Source organism: Triticum aestivum, chromosome 3D (assembly GCF_018294505.1).
Source record: "Triticum aestivum cultivar Chinese Spring chromosome 3D, IWGSC CS RefSeq v2.1, whole genome shotgun sequence".
Classification (NCBI taxonomy): Eukaryota; Viridiplantae; Streptophyta; class Magnoliopsida; order Poales; family Poaceae; genus Triticum; species Triticum aestivum.
This window is the reverse complement of record NC_057802.1, coordinates 528,273,124-528,292,357: the sequence shown is the minus strand read 5'-3', so window position 1 is coordinate 528,292,357 and position 19,234 is coordinate 528,273,124. Positions and strand designations below refer to the sequence as shown.

Genomic DNA, 19,234 nt, shown 5'->3' with positions numbered 1-19,234 from the left:
GAGAAAATCTGCTAGTGGGGGAAATTAAAGCTACGTGCAAAAAACCACTTTTTTGGAAGTGAGGAAAAGTAAAGCAAGAATACAACAATGTTTCTTATACCAAAAGAGGCCTTGGGAGACACGATGGGACCAGGAAGCCCATGGCTAGAGTGTATGAGGTCCATAGGCACCCCAGGTGGCCAATTTGTGGTATTTGTTCTCTTCCTTTCGCAAAACTTCATCAAGAATTATCTAGGATTTTTTCCGCCCCCTGTTTCGGAACAAAACCCTACTCCACTTCCCGGGTGACTAATTCTGTCAAGACCTGTCTCCTCTGACGAGGGGAAATCAAAGTAATCATCATGAACATCATTATGACTCATGGCCTGCAAGACACACATGGTAGTGTAGCACCTTCGTGTAAGTATCCCAATAGTAATCGTCCCAACGAAGAGCGGAGGAGAGTAGTGTTTTGGTCACACACGAATTGTCACCGGTCTCGTATGAAGTAACTGTTTGAGAATCTGCAGAAGCTATTAGTGTCCTTTGAAACAAATAAACCAGAGTAGTAAAAATGATTGACTGCAGCAGAGAGAATAACAACTTAGAAATAAAGAACAACAACTAAAACATGGGAAATGAAGTTGGTTTCCTGCAAAAGAAAGATTAGGCATGAAGGGACTTTGGATCATGGTTTACAACAAGTGTGCCAGTGCGACGGTAATACCACTTACCTTATGTCATAAGTCTAGTATTCCGATTGCTTGTTCAGTAGGCGGATCATGCTAGAGTTGCGGAACTCCTTCACGCGGGGTTACATTTTACTCTATGGTCCTGTTTCGACGTTGCCACAACGTGGTCATCTCTATAATTAAGGTTGTAAAACCGGAACCATGCTTTATGTTTGGTGGTTCACCGTTATCTCATATTGTCTTCATTCCTCGTATATATCTTCACCTATCACCTGAAGGTCGCAGATTTCTTAAACAATATGTATTGCCTGCGTAAGTCTTTAGATCATGTTGTCTGGGTCCTTAAATTGGACAACACGCATTGCGCTCACCATAGAATAACAACTTACTAGACGGATCTCCGATGGTTCCTCTTCTCCGGATCTTTTCTCCCTCTGTTCTGTGGATAAGAGTGGCGGCGACTTGGTCGATGATGCCCCTTTTCGAAGTTTGATCCTGTAGATGAGGGGAGGCCTTCGGCGCCTTGTACGAGCGCTGCTGGTACGAACGCTTGTGGTCATATCAGTGCCTACGAAGTTTTGCGCCTACGTAACTATGCTTGCACTCAGGCCATAGTCTGAAAATAGTCTATTATATCGGTTGCTAAGTAAATGATAATAAAGAGTATTGACTAAACTACAAACTAGAAGGTAAATAAGGTAAATAAAAGGCAATTAAATAAATGGGTTAGTAATAAAGGCGTTGGGTTCAGATCCATCACTACTAGAAGGCTGGTCATAGTGGGAGTAACATAGATGCCACATAAGCAAAAATGATGAGGTGACAAGTAGTTAATAAGGAGAGAGAGAGTAACATAATATGTTACCATCACATAGCGTTTTCCAATACAAAGCGAGTCTACAAAGTAATAAATGAAGATATCTACTCCCTCCGTTCCTAAATACTTGTCTTTCTAGGCATTTCAAATGAATATCACATACGGATGTATGTAGACATATTTTAGAGCGTAGATTCACTCATTTTACTCCGTATGTAGTCATTTGTTGAAATGCCTAGAAAGACAAGTATTTAGGAACGGAGGGAGTATGTTGTCACATATATGACACTACCCACTATGAAGATAATAATATAGACTAGTAACATATGTATATTACTGGTCTATGTTACTCTCCACTATGACCAGCCGAAGGACGACTAGGTCTGCCTGCCTCAGAATACAAACATCACAAGAGGCCCTGGCCAACAACGACACAGGTGGAAGAGCACTCTGGTTTCTTCCCGTGTCTGCGCTTTTCTTATCTTCGTTGTCTTATTATTAAAGAAATCTTAGAAGCAGAAAAACCAGAAGGCTTGATACCATGAAAGATATTGAAAAATCCCCGACGATAGAAGAAATTAAAAATTATGAAGTTTGGCATGTGTCTATTGAGATTCGAGAACAAGTATACATCACATTACAAGATTGAAGTACAAGACAAATTTGGTCTCATACAACCAACCCGATCTTTATAATCGGATGACACTTGGACTGTTCTCCCTCACTGTCAAGCATATACTTCGTACTTCCAGCGTCCCTCCATGCAGAGTAAATAGCATAAAACTACTACTTTACAGGTTATGGTTCCAAAAAACTACCGAATATTTTTTTTTCCCTGATAACTATCAAGTCAGGGGACGGCTGTTTCAAAAACTCTAATTGTCCAGTGCTTTATTATTGATCGTGATTATGACAGTTAGGGCCCGCATGTAAGAAAACTGATTGTTTGACCGTTAAATGACATCTAGGGCCCATATGTCAGTGTCCCTGCAAACTTAAAAAAGCAATCAGGTCCTCCAAACAAATTGAAAAAAGCCATCGGGTCCCTCCCGTGCTCAAGATCCACAGGAGCGCACCCGCCGCTGTGCTCGACGGGGAGCTCCCTCCCGTCGCGGCGGAGCTCCCTTCCAGCTCGGCCGCGGCGACGTGGCCTTCGTCCTCGCCCCCTCGCGGCTCGACGTGCCCGTGCTCTACTTCGCGCTCCTCGCCGTCGGCGCGGCCGTGTCCCCGGCCAACCCGGCCCTCACCGCCGCCGAGGTGTCCCGCCTCGTCTCCCTCTCCGGCGCGTCCGTCGCCTTCGCGGTCTCCTCCACCGCCGCCAAGCTGCCCGCCGGCCTCCCCACCGTCCTCCTCGACTCCCCGCACTTCCGCTCCCTCCTGCACTGCAACCAAGAGGATAACGAGTCGTCGGCACCGCTCGACGCCGGTGCGGTGCGCCAGTCCGCGACAACGACCATCCAGTACTCCTCCGGCACATCGGGGCGGGTGAAGAGCCTGGTGCGGGTGGTCTGCGGCGGAGCCCCTCTGCCGACGCCGGTGGCTGCGGGGAGGGAGGAGAAGAAGGAAGGAGAAGAGCAGGAGGAAGAGACACTGACGTGTGGGGCCCACACGTCAGGTAACGGTCAAACTAAATGGTCAAACTGACGGTGAGTTTAGGTGCGGGTCCGACCTGTCATAATCATGATCAATAGATAAGCACTCGACGATTTGGGTTTTTTGAAACAGCCGACCCCTCGTTTGGTAGTTATCTGAGAAAAATTAAAAACCGGTAGTTTTTTAGAACCATAGCCTGTAAAGTAGTAGTTTTATGCTATTTACTCCTCCATGCATAAGGTTGCAACAACAGGAGGAGAAGAAGAAAAGGAGGATTGTTCTTGTTCTTTGCTAATTTCCGTATGATTTCCTTGAGAGCTCTTGGACCGAGCGAGGGAGCGCGGATTGCTGGGTCCTGAACGTGTCCTCCAAGGTGGCTCAAGCCGTTATTCCAGAAGAAGAAGAAAAAAAAAAAGGGAGATCACGAGTCTGACCTCTCTCTGGGGTCACGATCGATCTGTTAAACATAAAATCGAGACAGAAGTATAGCAATTAGGATACGTGCACATGTCCGCTGCGGCGGCGAGATCCGGCTGGGAAGTCCTGCGAGAGCCAAAGGGCAGCAAAGTTCCTTTCCGTCTCATCGAAGCGAGAGGTAAACGCAGCTGGAGCGCCGTAAAACCCCTGTACACGTCGATCGATCTGCGTGATCCACTTGCATGTACTGTATATTACGTGGACAGCTTGCTGCATGCTGCTTCTGGATAAGCCCACAATATTAACGTGTCAGAGAGAGAAGCATATACTCCAGAGGCACCCACGTCAAACGCTACGGCCGATATGCATGGATCGGAAGGGCCCTTCGCGACCGCGCGGGGCAGGCCAGGATAGATCAGAGGTCAGGTGACTATCTATACCTGGCAGCTACTAGCTGTTTATGCCGATGCAAAGCAAAGATCTTGTGCACCCCTACGCGACTATGCGAGCTACAGAGAACATGGATCGGAATGGGCGAGTGGGGTCACGTGACAGAGTGGCAGGCCATCAAACACGGCAAAACTAGGTCTCGACGAATCTATCCGTTTCGGGAACGGATCGTCAGATAACATAATTTAGGTCACGATTAGCTGCAACTTGCTAGTCTTCTATAGCTCAACTGGGAGAGGGAAAGAAGCTTTACTTAATCGGGATGGATGCCTAGAAATAGAAATAGAGTACTGATCGCCATGCGTGCCACGTGCACGTACAATACGCTAATGTGTTAATGTGTTTTCTCCGACCTCGCGTCCTCCGAGAATATCACATCGCAGCTTCTACTCACCTGACCAGAAAAGAAAAAAAAACTGATCTACTTGAAAAAAATTGCATGGCATGCGATGCTCGTGCAAATTACTCAGCTCACGGGCGTGAGGCAGCGTCAACGTCACCGCCGTTCAAGCGATGCAGCCCAGTTCTCCGTCCAGATGCGTGAGGGGGGCGACGCTCGCTAACTAAAATGCGATGGTTGATTACCCTAAGAAAAATGCACTCGTGACTGGTGGTTGGTTGTCCGAGCAAGAGGCGCTACGACCCGATGCATTCCCGCGTCTATGTTCGTTATATCGCACTTGGCCCAAATCTCCGTCCACATGCACAATGCATCGCTAGCTTGGCGGGGCCAAATCTCTGGCCAGATGCGCAACGCATTGCTCTCATACTTTGCACGCTTGCACACGCCAAGTCCATAAACGCCCAAAAACGTAAGCATTCTGTCGATACATCATGTCATAGTCCAATCATGAACAAAGTTCTACAAGGAAATGGTTCGACAGTAATTTTAGAGCTTGCTAAATTGAAAATATGAGAATGCAACTGCTTACTCAAGGTTTAGGGTTTGGTTCCTAGCCACATCTTGCAACACTTTGCTACACATTTAATTAGACAAGTTTAACCAAGTTAGTTTGAGAGAGAAAATAGGTCGATGTTTAATTCTGGCCACCCCTAAAACAAAGAGAGTGGTTTATCTACTATGCATGGGATATCGTGTGCATGGATCCAGCGTCTGTGATTCCTTTGATGTTTGTGTTTTTTTTTTGCTGTCAAAATTGTTTTGTTTCAAATTGTCTCATTCAACTATTTTGTTAATTGTGTAGCAACAAAAAAAAATGCACTTGTTTCAGATCATGTTAGCTGATGATACACAATAAAACATTATGCTACACTTTGGAACGAAAGAAAATCCCTATTGAAACACTTTGAAACAAAGATATGTTCCTAAAACAACTAAAAAGTAGCACGAATTTCAATACAACCATGGAAGGGGATCCATGCATCACTACTGGAATTAGCTAATTTTCCGTCAGCCAAGTCTTTGCCGTCCGCTGGCTGACGGCAAAGAAGGTCTTTGCCGTCCGCTTACAGAAAACGGACGGCAATGAACTGGCCGATGGCAAAGAACGGTCTTTGCCATCAACCTACTCTTTTGCCGTCCGCCATCCTTGCCTTTGTCGTCCGCCGTGGCAGACGGCAAAGTAGCTGATTCCTGTAGTGCATGGGATATTCCGTGTATGGTAGAATTGCATTTACCAGATCATTTTTGTGAGAAGTAAGCCTCACATATCAAGATTCCCTTATGCAAGCTAAAGTGTTGCTAAGAAATTGAGCTCATAAGCATGACAGACTATGACAATTTAATCGCCAACCAAACAGGCCCTAGTTTTAAAGAGAATGGTGGTTAGAGCCTCTTTGTTTTGCATTGCAGGACTCCAAACCATAGTAACAAAAGGAAGAAAAAATAGGAAAACATATGATTGAAATGTTATGTCGATTAGATTCTTGCAGGCTCTTGATTTGTTTCATTGCCCCATGGGAAAATTAAGAATTTTTTCCAAGATATGCTAGCATTTCTTTGAAAATGAAATGCAACACGAATACTCCATCCGTTCACAAATATAAGATATTTTGAATATTTTAATATAGACTGAAATGAGTGAAGAAACACACTAACATGTGAAGAAACACACTAACATATTTTAGAACATTTCTTTTACAATTCAATCCTAAGAATTAGACAACCCATACAAGAAACATTTCTAGGGATTACGAGGTACTCTCTCCGTCCGAAAAAGCTTGTCTTTTTTGGACGGAGAGAGTATGAAGTAGTGTAAAGCTAGAACCTCGGGAGTAGCGATTCGGTGCCCAGACTCATCTGCACCCGCATGCAAGAAAAAATTCAAAACTAATATTAGAAAAAAAATCAAAAAACTTCATTTTTTTGTATGGTAGATCATTTGGTGTGTAAGGTGCGCTCCAAATTTCAGACCATTTGGACATCTGAGTAGCTCTCGGGAAAAAAGACAAATTTAAGGTCTGTAAAAAAAATTATTGTTCTGACCCAATTTGTCTTTTTTGTTGAGAGTTACTCATGAGTCCAAATGATCTCAATTTTGGAGCGCACATCACACATCAATTTATCTACCAGCAAAAAAAAATTGATTTTTTTGGTTTTTTTTAACCGGGTGTAGATGAGACTGGACTCAGAAATGAATATCCGTAAAACCTTTTGCAAAATAACACACTGTAGCATCTTGGTAGTTTGATGATTGATAATACTAGTAGCAGGTTACCTTTTTACGATTTTTTTAAAAAGTTACCTTTTTAGAAAATAGTATCCCCTCCGTTTCAAAATAAGTGACTCAAGTTTATATTAGTATAAAGTTGAATCACTTATTTTGAAACGGAGGGAGTACCATGTATGGAAAATGGGGATTAAAACTAGTGGAAACGGGTACTCCTACCAGGTTACCAAGAAGCGCGTTCCATTTGGCTCTCCTGTCCGGTGGCCTTTGGCAGTGGCGTAGCTAGGGGGTGGCCAGGGTGGTCCATGGACCACCCTGGAATTCCCCCATAGCTTATGTATAGTGTAGTAAAAAACATTTCGTTTAAAATAAAACAAAACTTGTGTAAATATTTCTATTACCGGACCACCCTGACAAATCGGGCTGGCTACGCCACTGGCCTTTGGGAGCCGGGGTTGGTTCGGGAGGCAAACCACGGCGGCAGCTAGCAAACCGGTGGCCGAGCACGTAGCTGGAACGGCGGGTCGATGTATCGGGTCCTGCTCGTTGTCGTACGACGCAACCTTTTCTTTTTTTTCCAACAGATCCTACGACGGCAACTGGTAGTAGTAATCATTCGCCGTCCGCATGGGCCACCGACGCCGCTCTCCGCTCCCTGGCTACGTGCTCCACCGGTTCTCGTCGTGCGCCGGGCGTCCTCGCACGGGCCGCCCCGCTGCTACCACCGATGATCGATGCCTGCGGTGGGACGTGTGTGTGTGTGTCATTCGCGCCTCTTGACGTACGCGTCCGCCAGAGTCCTTCGCCCGTGCGCCCCTTGCTGTCGACGTAAAAGAAAAAGAACCGTTTTGCATGCTTGGTTGCCCTGGCTTCTGAGCCCGTCCCAGAAGCTGCCGCCCGCCAACGCCAAGTCGTCCGTCACTATTTCAAAGAGAGGGAGAAAAGCTGGCGAGCCGGACATGTGCTCTTCGGCTTCTCCGAGCCTCGTCGCCCAGTTGATCTAACCAGTTGAGCTTGAGCATATACAAAGTCAGACCTTTGCTCCGAAGGAGTAGTACGTGATCCCAACCCGGCCCGCAAGAAACACTGCAAAGCATGCATGTGCACATGTCTCGCACGTACCTTACCTCGCAGGGAAGTAAGATAAGACGTATAGTAAGTACAGCTACAGTGGCGGGACCGGGCCGGGAAGACTCGACTCGACTCGACTCGACGCGGAGAGATGATGGATCGAGGGGCGTCCCTTTCCGTCCCGTCCCACGGCCAACGACGACGCCCCGCGGCCGCGCACACACGCCGGCACGTCCCCACGCCACCGCCAAGGGCCAAAGCCGTCGCCCCGGGGCCACGCACCTGGCGCACAGCCGCACGTGCTGACCTGGCCCAATGAAACGCGGACGCCCGTCCTCCCGCGCCGTAGGGCCGTGCGGACCCGGCGACAGTGCGGAGAGAGAGAGATGCCGCGGCATATCCATATCCGGAAGCGGAACAGGAACGGGGGCGCCATGGCCGGATGGCCCCGCCCCTCGCCTCGGGTATATCCTGCTGCCTGCTACGTTGATGCCCCGCCCCAACTCCAATTCTTTCGAGGACGGGCGCCGGGCCACAGGGCACTCGTGAAAGTTTCAACCAGAAGACGTTCCGCCTAATCGTAATCGAATATGCTGGTACCAACCCGTGAACCCGCTCTTGGTCAAGGAGGGTCACCTAAAAAACTTATATACGTTCTTCTAGAAGAGACGCGGTACTACTGATAATCCGATGCAAATTACCGCCACTGCTATCACGGCCAGCGTTTCCTCGATCGTTATCATCTTTGTAGTACCATTCTTTTCAACGGTGAAGTAAACGAAAACGTAGACGTCGTGTTCATTGGCACCATCGGATCCACGTGTTCAGGGCCACGGCTTTGACATACTGTGGCGGCGGGCAAGCTGTCGAACCACGGTTGGGGCTGCAAGAAAAAAACGAGCTACCAGTAAACGTTTCTCTTCAACATTGTCAGCCATCAGTCAATGGACTCACAATCAGACGTGGCACCATTAAACTAGCTTAGCTTTGGACGTGACTATTTTGGGCACCTAAACCTGCCCTGCCCCCACAACCTCGTAGCACCGGACCGGACCGGAGGAGCATATTCCAGGGCTCAATTCTCTCACAGCCCGCGGCGTCCAGAAGACAACAATGGTAATCAATCCGCGCGTCACCTACTAACGCAAGCACGCCAAGATTAATCCGCCGAATAAACCCTTCGGCCAACCGCCCTATAAAGCCGTGGCCCGCGAGTGTCAACCTCTGTCCTCCCGGCACCGCACACCGCAACCTCCAAGTTCCAACCACAACTCGCCGCGCACACACAAAGCCGAGAGCGCGCTCTCGCTCGCCGGCGGCGACAGAGGACAGGCATGGCCGTGTACATCCGCCTCGACGACGCCGTGCGCGCGCGCCTCCGCGGGGACGGGGGCGGCGGCACCAGCAGCGGCAGCGACCACGACGCCTCCGCCTGCCTCTCCGACCTCGTCCAGGCCTTCCTCGAGACGGACGCCGCCGGCGGCAACGGCGACGACGCGGCCGGGCCGGCCCCGAAAGGGCGTGACGGGTACGACTCCGACGACGCGGACGGCGCCGCGGAGGCGGCCGCGGCGTCCGTGCGGGAGCTGCTCGACCCGCCGGCCGCGGAGGACCCCTTCCGGATCAGGCTGGCGGCCGCCGTGTCCGCGGCGCTGGACGCGGAGGCGCCGCTGCGGGGCCACGGCGCGGCGTTCCGGCGCGCGGTGATGCGGCGGCTGCGTGCCGCCGGGTACGACGCCGGCGTGTGCAGGTCGCGCTGGGAGACGTGCGGCAACCTGACGGCCGGGACGTACGAGTACATCGACGTGGTCGTGCCGGCCGCGGGGAAGGCGGCGAGGTACATTGTGGACGCGGACTTCCGGGCCGGGCTGGAGGTCGCGCGCGCGACGGCAGAGTACGCGGTGGTCGTGGCCGCGGTGCCGGCCAAGGCGGTGGTCGCGCGGGAGGAGGCCGTGGGGCGCGCCGTGCGCGTGGCCGCCGACGCCGCGCGCCGGTCGCTCCGGGCGCACGGCCTCCACGTGCCGCCGTGGCGCAAGAGCCGCTACATGCTCGCCAAGTGGCTCGGGCCCTACAAGCGGTCGCCGTCGTCCACCTCGTCCACGGCGTCCGGGGCAATGCCGGCGCCCGGTGCCACCGGGATGGACGTCATCAAGTGCCGTGCCGTCGGGTTCTTCCCGTCCCAGACGGCCGCTCCGGCGGCGAGGATCAAGTAGCTGCTGGAAGATCGATGTCATAGATGTAGAGAGATGATCGATCAGTTCGAGCGTGCCTCGAATTCGTTTTTGTACAAACATTTTTGGTCTAGATTATTATGAAAAAGAGCAAATTGTTGGTCCATCCACATGCATGATCGAAATCGTCAACCTTGAAGCAGCCACGGCGCGATTAAACTATCGATCTTGGTCAGCTGGAAACATAAAGGCGTGCACAAAGATTTAACAAAATAAATTTTAAAAAGAGAAGGGTGAAAAGGAGCCATGAAATGGTGGACGCGGCGGGCGGGCAGGTGTAGCCGGATTAGCATGGGTCGAATGATGGCATTACTTTATCACTCTGCGGTGGTTGTCGGCGACGAGATCGTACTAATATACAACGCGATCGACATATGTTTAGTGTTATCCTAAACGAATCAAGCTGGACGGAATTCTGGGCGTGATCTTTCGTGCGATATTTTGTCTGGGCAAGGATCCTGATAAGCACATGGCGTTCTAGCTAGCCTTCACGAAAACACTGGCCTGCGCTGTGCATTTCAGGCTTAAACAAGACTGTAGGAGCACCAAAAAGTAACCGCATGCCCCCCGTAGCATCAAGGGAACAACGGGATTGCCATTTCGGTAGATGATGAAACAGTAGTTGGATTGGAGAATGGAGAGGATAAGGAAAAGGTGATGGAGTTGGGGGAGGAAAATAATGCCGGGTGTGGTCCATGGTTAGATGGATAACGGGGTAATGGGGCCGGCCAGCGACAAGACCTGTCCACTCGAGCGCGCGTCGCCTAGCTTCCTCGCCCATGCGCCACTCGCGGGACCCGCAACTGATTCCGTCGTACGTCTCAGATCGATCAAGGCCCGACCGGCACATCCCGGCGAGCTGACGAGGCTCCAGTCCATTGGCGGGACAGCGAAGCTTAGCGGCGTTGCACTTGCTAATGGTCCATGCCATGCATGTATTATCTGATTTCTGATCGATCGATCTACCTTCGTGTGTGTGTGTGTGATCCCCTCGCTTTCGAGCGGTACCACCACCCGTCGGTGTGGGGTGGCCACGTGTGGTGCAACGGCAACTGCAATCGTCTCGACTCTACTCGTGTCTTCTCGGTTGGTGGTTTTGGTTTTTACCTTCATTTCTCTCAGGTTACCATCCTCATTGCTCGAAGATTTCGCTCGAATTTGGGTGGGCGGGGACACGAGTCACGCGCACCACCGGCCTAGTATGCGCCGATCGGCGATGTCGGGATATTGTATCTGGAGAGCACGGATCACGCGCTTGGACAAGACAGACCCACGCGATGACACGACACACGTGCAATGATAGACATGATGAGAGCGCCACATTGACGTGACACAATGAAGTGGTGAGAGCTAGCTTTTTTTTTTTTTGAATCAAGTGGACCAGACGGTTGTTATTCGCCTAGCGTATTTGAGGGGAATTTTAAGCAAGATTTGCCGGATTAGGATCACATATTTTGATTTATGTTATTTTTGAGAAACAAACATCCATGTATTACCCGCTGTCAACGTGAGAATCATTATTTTTTCGCCGGTAGCATGAGAATCATGTTGGATGCAGGCTTGCAGGATTATAGTAACCTGATACATCCAAGTACTCACAACATTTCAGTTTCGAGGCAGTTTTGGCTGTGTAGTGAGCAGCCATATTGGCTGAGAGCGGCTTTTTTTTTAACACAAGAAAAAAAATGCGGCGTTTTGGTGATCGAGTGGATGTTCACCTCAGTGAACAGTAATTCAGAAAATACAAAGTAAATTCAGAATAATCTAAAAAGATGCACATCAAAGACGAGAGACTCTTCTAGGCGCTGTCAAATTTCCGCACGGAGATGACATCGGAGGAGCTCAGTCCAAAAAAACCTATCAGAACTCCGAAATGTACAAAGTTGCAACAAAGATTCGAGCTCTAATTTTTTTGTTTGTACCGAGCTCCTTGGATGTCATCTAAGCGCGAAAAGTTGCAGTCACCTAGAAGAGTTTTTCATCTTCGATGTGTATTTTTTTAATTGATTTTTTCCGAATTTGTCTCGTGTTTCATTCGAATTTATTGTTCATGAAGGGAGCATCTGAACTTGGGATCAGAGTTGGATTTCCGTATATTGACCTTTCTTCTTACGTGATTAAACTCAAAAGAAATACACTCCCTAGTAAGATCTTGGATTTGATACAACATAGGGGGGGGGGGGGGGGGGGGGATACATGATCTATTAAATACTACTGTACTCCACAAATTAATCAACTCCAGGCTATCAGTTTTCATTACCACCTTCGACATGTTCATCATACCATTTGCTCCTTGCTGCAATAACTTGACCCCGGTCGTCACGAATGATCCATGTGGCTCCTTGTTGAGTGTTGAAAGATGCATCAACCTTCACCAAAACCTAAGCGAGGCGTTTCCATTTAATGATTCTAGTTGCTCCTTTCTCCTTTGCATCAGAAATTGATATTTGGATCACATCAGATGCCATACCCCATGCCTATCTGCATGCTTGTGAGATGTTCATGGTTGTCTCCCCCTGGCCTCTTTTATTTCAGATGGTCCAGATTGCCCACATGAGGCAGAGGATAGCACAGCAAAGCTCCTGTGGAGATAAAGCATTTATCAAGCAAGTCATGTGACTAAGTAACAGGGTGTAAGCTAGGCAATTTACAACCATGCAATTCTTTAAAAGAACTTAAGTAGTCGGGGCATTTTTTTTCACAGGAACTTTGCAGAATTATAATCCCTAAACAAATTATAATAGCCTGTTTGATTTATAGGGCTGAATTCTATTTTTTAAATCTAGGGAACGATTCATACAAAAATTCATTAACTCAAATTCTCTTGAAAAATAAATCGTTTCACTTGTGATGTAACCAAACTTACAAAGTACTCCTACTATTGCAGTAAGATACGAGGGAAAATGGGATTGCAATCCTATTATTGCAGGGCTTGAAGGAAAGGAGGCCCAAGAAGTTTGAAATTTAATCTGCGTTGAAGTTTTTCCGTTGTCTTTCTTTACCTTTTCCAACTGTCCCCCAACAGATTATATTCTTGACAGCAACTTCGTGATATAGTTTCCTTGAAGCAGTCTCACATTTGCTCTCTTTACAATGTCCACTTGGGGTTTGCCGAAAGATTTCTCTGCATAAGAAATTAATAATACTACCATATTTGGTTGCCGTAGCGTGTATACATGGGCTGCACTCTTTTGATTTTCAAGGCACGTGTTTGCCCGTAATGGCTGCTGATTTAATTATCCCACACAAGTAGCAGTTCAATACGAGCAATAAGTTCGTTAAAAATTATAGGCTCACTGATTAGAGCAGGTCTTAGACTAATAACGCGTGGCTCGCATGGTTGCCCAAAGGAGGAGCAGATGGCAACCTGTTGATTGTGCGAACCGATCTCCTTCATGAGAAAGAAAATGAAGCAGAAATGTCGCCGATGCAAAGAGAAGAGAAAGAAAACAAAAGGACGAAGAAAAGATTATGCCACGGTGCCAGGTGTCCTATAACGTACCGATGTGTGCGATATGATATGTTATCGAAATCTTTGAGAAAGAGATGAGTAACATAACATGGGAGGGCAGGGGCCAAGTGGCATATTCCAAAGCACACAACCTAACAGATGAGATCAAGCAATGACCACCGGGGATTAACAATGTTATCTCTCCCTCCACTCCAGGGGAACAAACTGACGCTACTGACTAGAGAAAGGGCCACGGCTCAATCAAATACAAGCACATTGTTTAGTCGAGTCTCCTGGGGTCTTGATGGGAATATAATTTGCTTGGAGCCCCTTTCCATTATCTCTCATTCTCTATGGATTAATGAAAAGGGGAAAGCCTGCAGCTTTCATGTTTTCTTAGTTAAAAGAGGCAATGGGTTGGCCTTTCTCAATAATCGAGAAAGAGAGAGTTTAGAGACATGTCTAAGTGCAGCCGTCGGCTAAAAGAAATGTCAAGAGTCTTTTTTTATAACGAATGTCAAGAGCTTTCATGTGAGGACCGGTGAGAGTAGAACATACTACACATCAGGCTGTAAATGGGAGGGTGACCTGATGTTGCTAGAGATATCAATTGGGCTGCAGAACAACTGACCACATCATGTTTGCAATTGTTAACTGACAAGGCACCAGAAGAATTCCGAACGCAGAAAGAATATCCTTTTACAGCAGGAAGGCATCTGGTGTCAAAATCTTAAGGTTAGGTCACTTCCATCATTCCCGCGAAAAAGAAAGGCCATTTCCATCAGACACTTGACACAGTTGGACCTTCGGGTTTTTTTTTCTCGCATGATTATACGTGTCTCATTCATACATCATAAAGAACAAAGTACAAGTCAGGCATGACAAAACTGAAAAGATAGCAGAACATCTCTGAGAGCTTGACACTAACGCTCGTCACCTGCCTCCGGCACCACCACAGCAACCACCGAAGAAAAGAATGACGGATCACCTCCTCACCCGAGCTCAACACGGCTCCATCGCTGATATACAGCTTTGTGGACCTTCAAGGTGGCTCACCAAAAGGAAAGCCATTGTCGTTGAACGAATCAGACCGGGGCAACACCCCGGACACGCCATCGAACTCCAGATCTGGCACCCCAGCGCAACTAAGACGCCGAAGGAGGAAACCATACCTGTCATTCACGAACCACGATCCAACACACGTTCCGTCTTTCAGATGTCGTCGATGCATACCACAATCTGCATCCGCTCCTGGACTACCTCCCAAGCTCCACGCGGACGCTGGAGCAAACACCGTTGCAACGGCGAAGCCCGAGGACACAGGTCCACCACGAGGATGCCGCCGACGCCACGCCATCCTTACTTGAACAGACTGGTTTCCATATTCATCCCCAATCATAAAACCGATGGCCTCGTCAGGGAAGGATCCGAAGAATTTTTATTCAGCGCCGTCATCATTGCCGCCGAAGTGAAGACGATGAACAGCCTAAAAACCTAGACTACACAGGAGTAAAAATGATCCACGCGCGTGGATCCGGCGACCCCCTCACCACCGACGACCGAGGTCGTCGACGAAGGGGAGCCGCCCGAGGACGGCGCTGAGAGATGGCCTCTCCTGGCGGCGGCTAGGGTTCCAGCCGCCAGGGAGCAGGGAGGAGAGAAAACGCTTCACGTCGCTTGGACGCTTGGCCCGCGGTCAGTTTTAATACGATCTCTTCAATTGGACCTTCGGTTTTATACGATCTCTTCAACACTATAAAGGTTTAACAAAGGCCCAGATACAATACACCAACTTGCTGCTAGCAGTAAACAAATGGCATGCATACTGCACAGCTTCAGAGTTCAGTAACCAAACCAAAGCTGATAGGAGTAGTAAAATGCTTCTCAAGGAAGTAGGACCAGTGCGTGTTTGATAGACCGTTTCTTAACAACAGTGCAGGATCATCATAGACTAGAGACATGCCTAAGCTAGACCAAAAACCATGTGTGCACTTTCTATAATCTAGATCTACATACGATCACACCACAATGGTGGCAAGAAAAGAAAAACAGTATTTGGTGCAGTTACAGATACTGCAGTTTCATCCCAGCGGCTTGCAAACACACTCAGACAGAGCACTTACACATCGATTTGAGCCATGGGGCGTCCAGTTCCACAACATTTGGCGATAAATCCTTCGTGTGACAACGAGTCGGGCAAAAAATGTAGCGAATATCTCCAGATACATATGCATTTCTCACTGTTTTCCATCCCTCTTGCCAAGGGATTGGAGTTAGGTGCTAAAAGATATCTCCCATTCCCTCTCTCAACTGTGGTCATATACTCCTACAGATTTGCTATAGTTCTTCCTATCCGTGGTACAACAACATCATAAGCACTCTGATATACACTGACGTTTAGCAGCATTGCAGGACATACCACATAATGGCAAATTGGCAAGTAGCGACCAAGCGTTTTTCTTCAGCTGCTGCTGTCTCCCTCTAGTTCGCTTCGTATGGTCTCAAACAGCATCTCGTTCCATGTATCTATAGGTCCTGGCATGCACCAATGCAGACAATCCTGGGGTGGAGGCTTCCCATCTGGTCCTCTTTGAGTCTTCTTGTTTGGGTCGGGACTTCTGTATGGACCAGGATGCCCGTCAGCTCTCAACGCAAAGGGCTCAGTGATGTCCATCAATTTCAACTTGGAGCTATGTTTCCCAGAATTCTGCACTGCCTTTCTGAAGCCTGCAACTTGTTTCTCATACATTGCATCTGTGTATCCGTTCCTCACCACCACATCCAAGGGCTTCACCTTCCCGGTGCATGACCCACCAGTGTTCCATGCCCCGCCTTCATAATGATCTGGAGAGTATGTGCGCAGAACAGCTATCCCTGTGAAATTTGGGTGGGTCGCCACAGCAGTCAGGCAAGTCTCAACTGACACACCAAATGCGTCAACGTTGTTTATCTGCATCTTTCCAGCTTGTTGAGGCCACCAGAGCTGCCCTCCAACAACATTGCCATTCTGGATATAGGCTGACCGTTTGGCGAACCAGTGTCCAGATGACAGGACAAGCACATCAAAAGAAGCGATAAATTGCATGAACGTCTCATCTGCTACATCCAGGAAAACCTTATCAAGACCCTTAGGAGCAAACCCCACAGCTTCAATTGATTTGTGCACTGACCAAGCAGACCAGATGCGGATAATAGTTGTTTTGGTTGACCTGAAGATCCACCTGTTCATCCTGCGGCTGCCACGGTCTACTGGGGCTTCTACCTGTCAAAAGGAGAACATAACGTTGATGTCAAGATAAAAAATCAAATAATATGTTGCTCTATGAAATGAGCTACAAGTACAGGATCACTAAGTTGATTAGGTTGATCTGAACATTCCAGCAAGTAAAGGGAAGAAAACCCTTCAGATGTGTTCCATTATAGTACACAGACAGGTCACACATAATGATGAAACCAAAGGGAAGCAATAAAGCGTCAGAAACTCAGAATTATGCTTTGATCTTAGAGATATACTCCCTCTGTAAACTAATATAAGACTTTTTACATCACTATCTTAGTTTACAGAGGGAGTACTTCCTAATTCCTAAGAGAAGAATTCACAAGATGTGAGGGGCCTCATAACTTGACAAAGTACACGCTTTCGAGCAACAATCTTATCTCAGAAAACTGCCTCTACATAAATTATGTAAGGATCCATTATCAACGCTAAAATCAACAATCAGTATAGTGAAGTTGCAGAGGCCGGGGGTTTAACCTCCTTTTCCAAAAAAAAAAGTATAGTGAAGTTGCCTTTCAATAAAAGGCACGATGAAAAGCAACTAGCTTTGCTTCTACATCAGCAAATTATAACGCTCTCTACTGCTCATCAGCAGCTATTCTGCTTTGATAGGCGCATGAGCTGATATTGCAATTTCATCCCAAATGCTTCCACGTGATATCAGGAAAAGAAAATATCTGACAGCAATATCTAAACTCTAAACCACATTCTCTCGAGGCTAGACATGGTATAAGATGTGCAAGATGACGGCATTGGTTCCTATGGTTGCACTTGCAATATCAGGATAGCAATCAAACTGACAATAAATCTTCTACGAGATCGATAATTTTCACCAGTTTACAGGAACCATGTACATATGGTGAGTTTTCACACTTTATTTTTAAGAAGGAACTTGTAAATAATGTTATGTTACTACAAGCAAGCATCATAAAACCAGAAACAAAATTTGCCATTGTCCACACATAAGTCCAAATAACACCTTAACTCGGACCATCGCTCGGTCAAAAATAAATAAATCATCATTCATCAAAAGGTCTTAGATCTTGTAGCGACTTAATCAGTTTTCAGCAAAAATAATACATGTCAATAAAATTGGTCGTGGATAGTATAATTGGCAAGCTACCGTCTACTTAGGCAAATTACAGTGAGAACATAAATCATTAATAGTATCAGTGAAGTATCTCACCTGCCACAGAATGCAAAGGAGAGATTCCATGTGATTTCGAGCAACCGAGTCCCCAACAAAGGCAAGAGTCTTGCCTCTCATTAACTCCAAGAACTTAATTGCATCAAAGCGTGGGAGGGTGCACTGTTGAGGTTTCCATCTCCAACTCTCATAGTCCTTGTCCGGTCGCCCATTTCCCTGGCAATTCTGCATCCGTGTGATGATAGGGCAAGAGTTGTTTGTGTACAACGGCCCAGATGAATCGAAAACCCACTCCCCATGATAAAGATCACAGGTACCTGCACAATAAAACGGGTCAATTCATCGTATCCCAGCTACGCCTTTATCATGAATAAATCAGTGTAGTGCAGCGGGAAACAACATTTCATTTATGTCTGTAAGATGCTGTGCAGAAGTCAAACAGGGGAATGAACTAAAGCTCACCTTGATCAGCCCTTTGAGAATCATTGAGTTTTGGCGTGGTATCATCCATAGCTACTACTGGATCCTGTATTTTGCTATCAACAGAAACCGGATCCGGTACTGTGTCATCAACCTCTCTTGTATTCAGAGACCCCTCGCTTGAGTTGAGAGTAGCATTTTGGGCGCTGTGCTCAACCAAGGGCTCCTGGCCACCCTGCAACTCTTTCCCTGGTAATGGAACACCAGTGGCAATATCATTCTTGCTCCCATCATCGGCGGTAGCGTTCCCCTTTGGGTGACTAGCTCTGACAGCTGGGTATTCAGGGAGCGACGCCCCGGGCAAGGGCGAGCCCACCGACAGCGAGATCACCACCAGGATCAGCACCAGCGCCAGCGCCGACAGCACGGCGGTGGAGAGCCACCGCCGGATTCCCCCAGCCCCGGCCGCGGCCTTCTTCCCCGGCAAACTCATGGCCGCATCCGAGACCCGCAACCTCGAGTGATTTCTCCAAGGGCCCAACGATCAGGCCCTGCAACTCAGGGGGCGGATCTGGAACGGCGTGCGCTCACCGGGCGCGGCACCGGGAATCCGTGGAGCTCGGTGGTGTAATGCCCTGGGATCTCGATCTGGAATTGGGGGAGAAGGAGAGAAAGGGGAGTAGGTGAGGAGCGTGGCGAGGGGAGAGTTTAGTTTCAGATACTTTTCCTTCCTGCCCAATCATTCGGGTGTAGCCGGCACCGCGGGCCAGCCACCCCCTCGACACACGCACGCTTACAAGGCCCACGGCCCAGCTCGCCACGCAGGGCGCTGCAGGTTCAGTTCAGGTGCAACTCTGAACCTGCACTTCTTCAGTCCGCTGCATATGCAGGCTACTGACATACGCAGGTGCGACATTGTCCCCCCTTGAGAGGATTCCCCTTCCCAGATGCTGGCATTTGGAAAACGTTGACGAAGCACTGAGTAATCCTCTCAGGTTGCTGCTGCGGATGGCATGTTCTCCCACTGAATCTGCAGCTGGACGACGGACGCGTCTCCTT

General features: G+C 48.2%; 2 protein-coding genes across 2 annotated transcripts; one reads left to right on the top strand and one right to left on the bottom strand.

The window, feature by feature from the left end:
• The first annotated feature begins 8,857 nt into the window (after nucleotides 1-8,857).
• LOC123075219 (uncharacterized) lies at nucleotides 8,858-9,990 on the top strand. The gene has a single exon (XM_044497881.1). It carries the CDS (start codon nucleotides 8,984-8,986, stop codon nucleotides 9,860-9,862), a length of 879 nt encoding a protein of 292 aa, XP_044353816.1. The 5' UTR covers nucleotides 8,858-8,983; the 3' UTR covers nucleotides 9,863-9,990.
• Nucleotides 9,991-15,187: 5,197 nt separating this feature from the next.
• On the bottom strand, nucleotides 15,188-18,890 carry LOC123080254 (protein YLS7). The gene is made up of 3 exons (XM_044503164.1): nucleotides 18,218-18,890; nucleotides 17,795-18,072; nucleotides 15,188-16,593 (listed from the first exon to the last, which is right to left on the bottom strand). Exons 1-3 carry the CDS (start codon nucleotides 18,666-18,668, stop codon nucleotides 15,793-15,795), a joined length of 1,530 nt encoding a protein of 509 aa, XP_044359099.1. The 5' UTR covers nucleotides 18,669-18,890; the 3' UTR covers nucleotides 15,188-15,792.
• Between the last annotated feature and the right edge of the window lie 344 nt (nucleotides 18,891-19,234).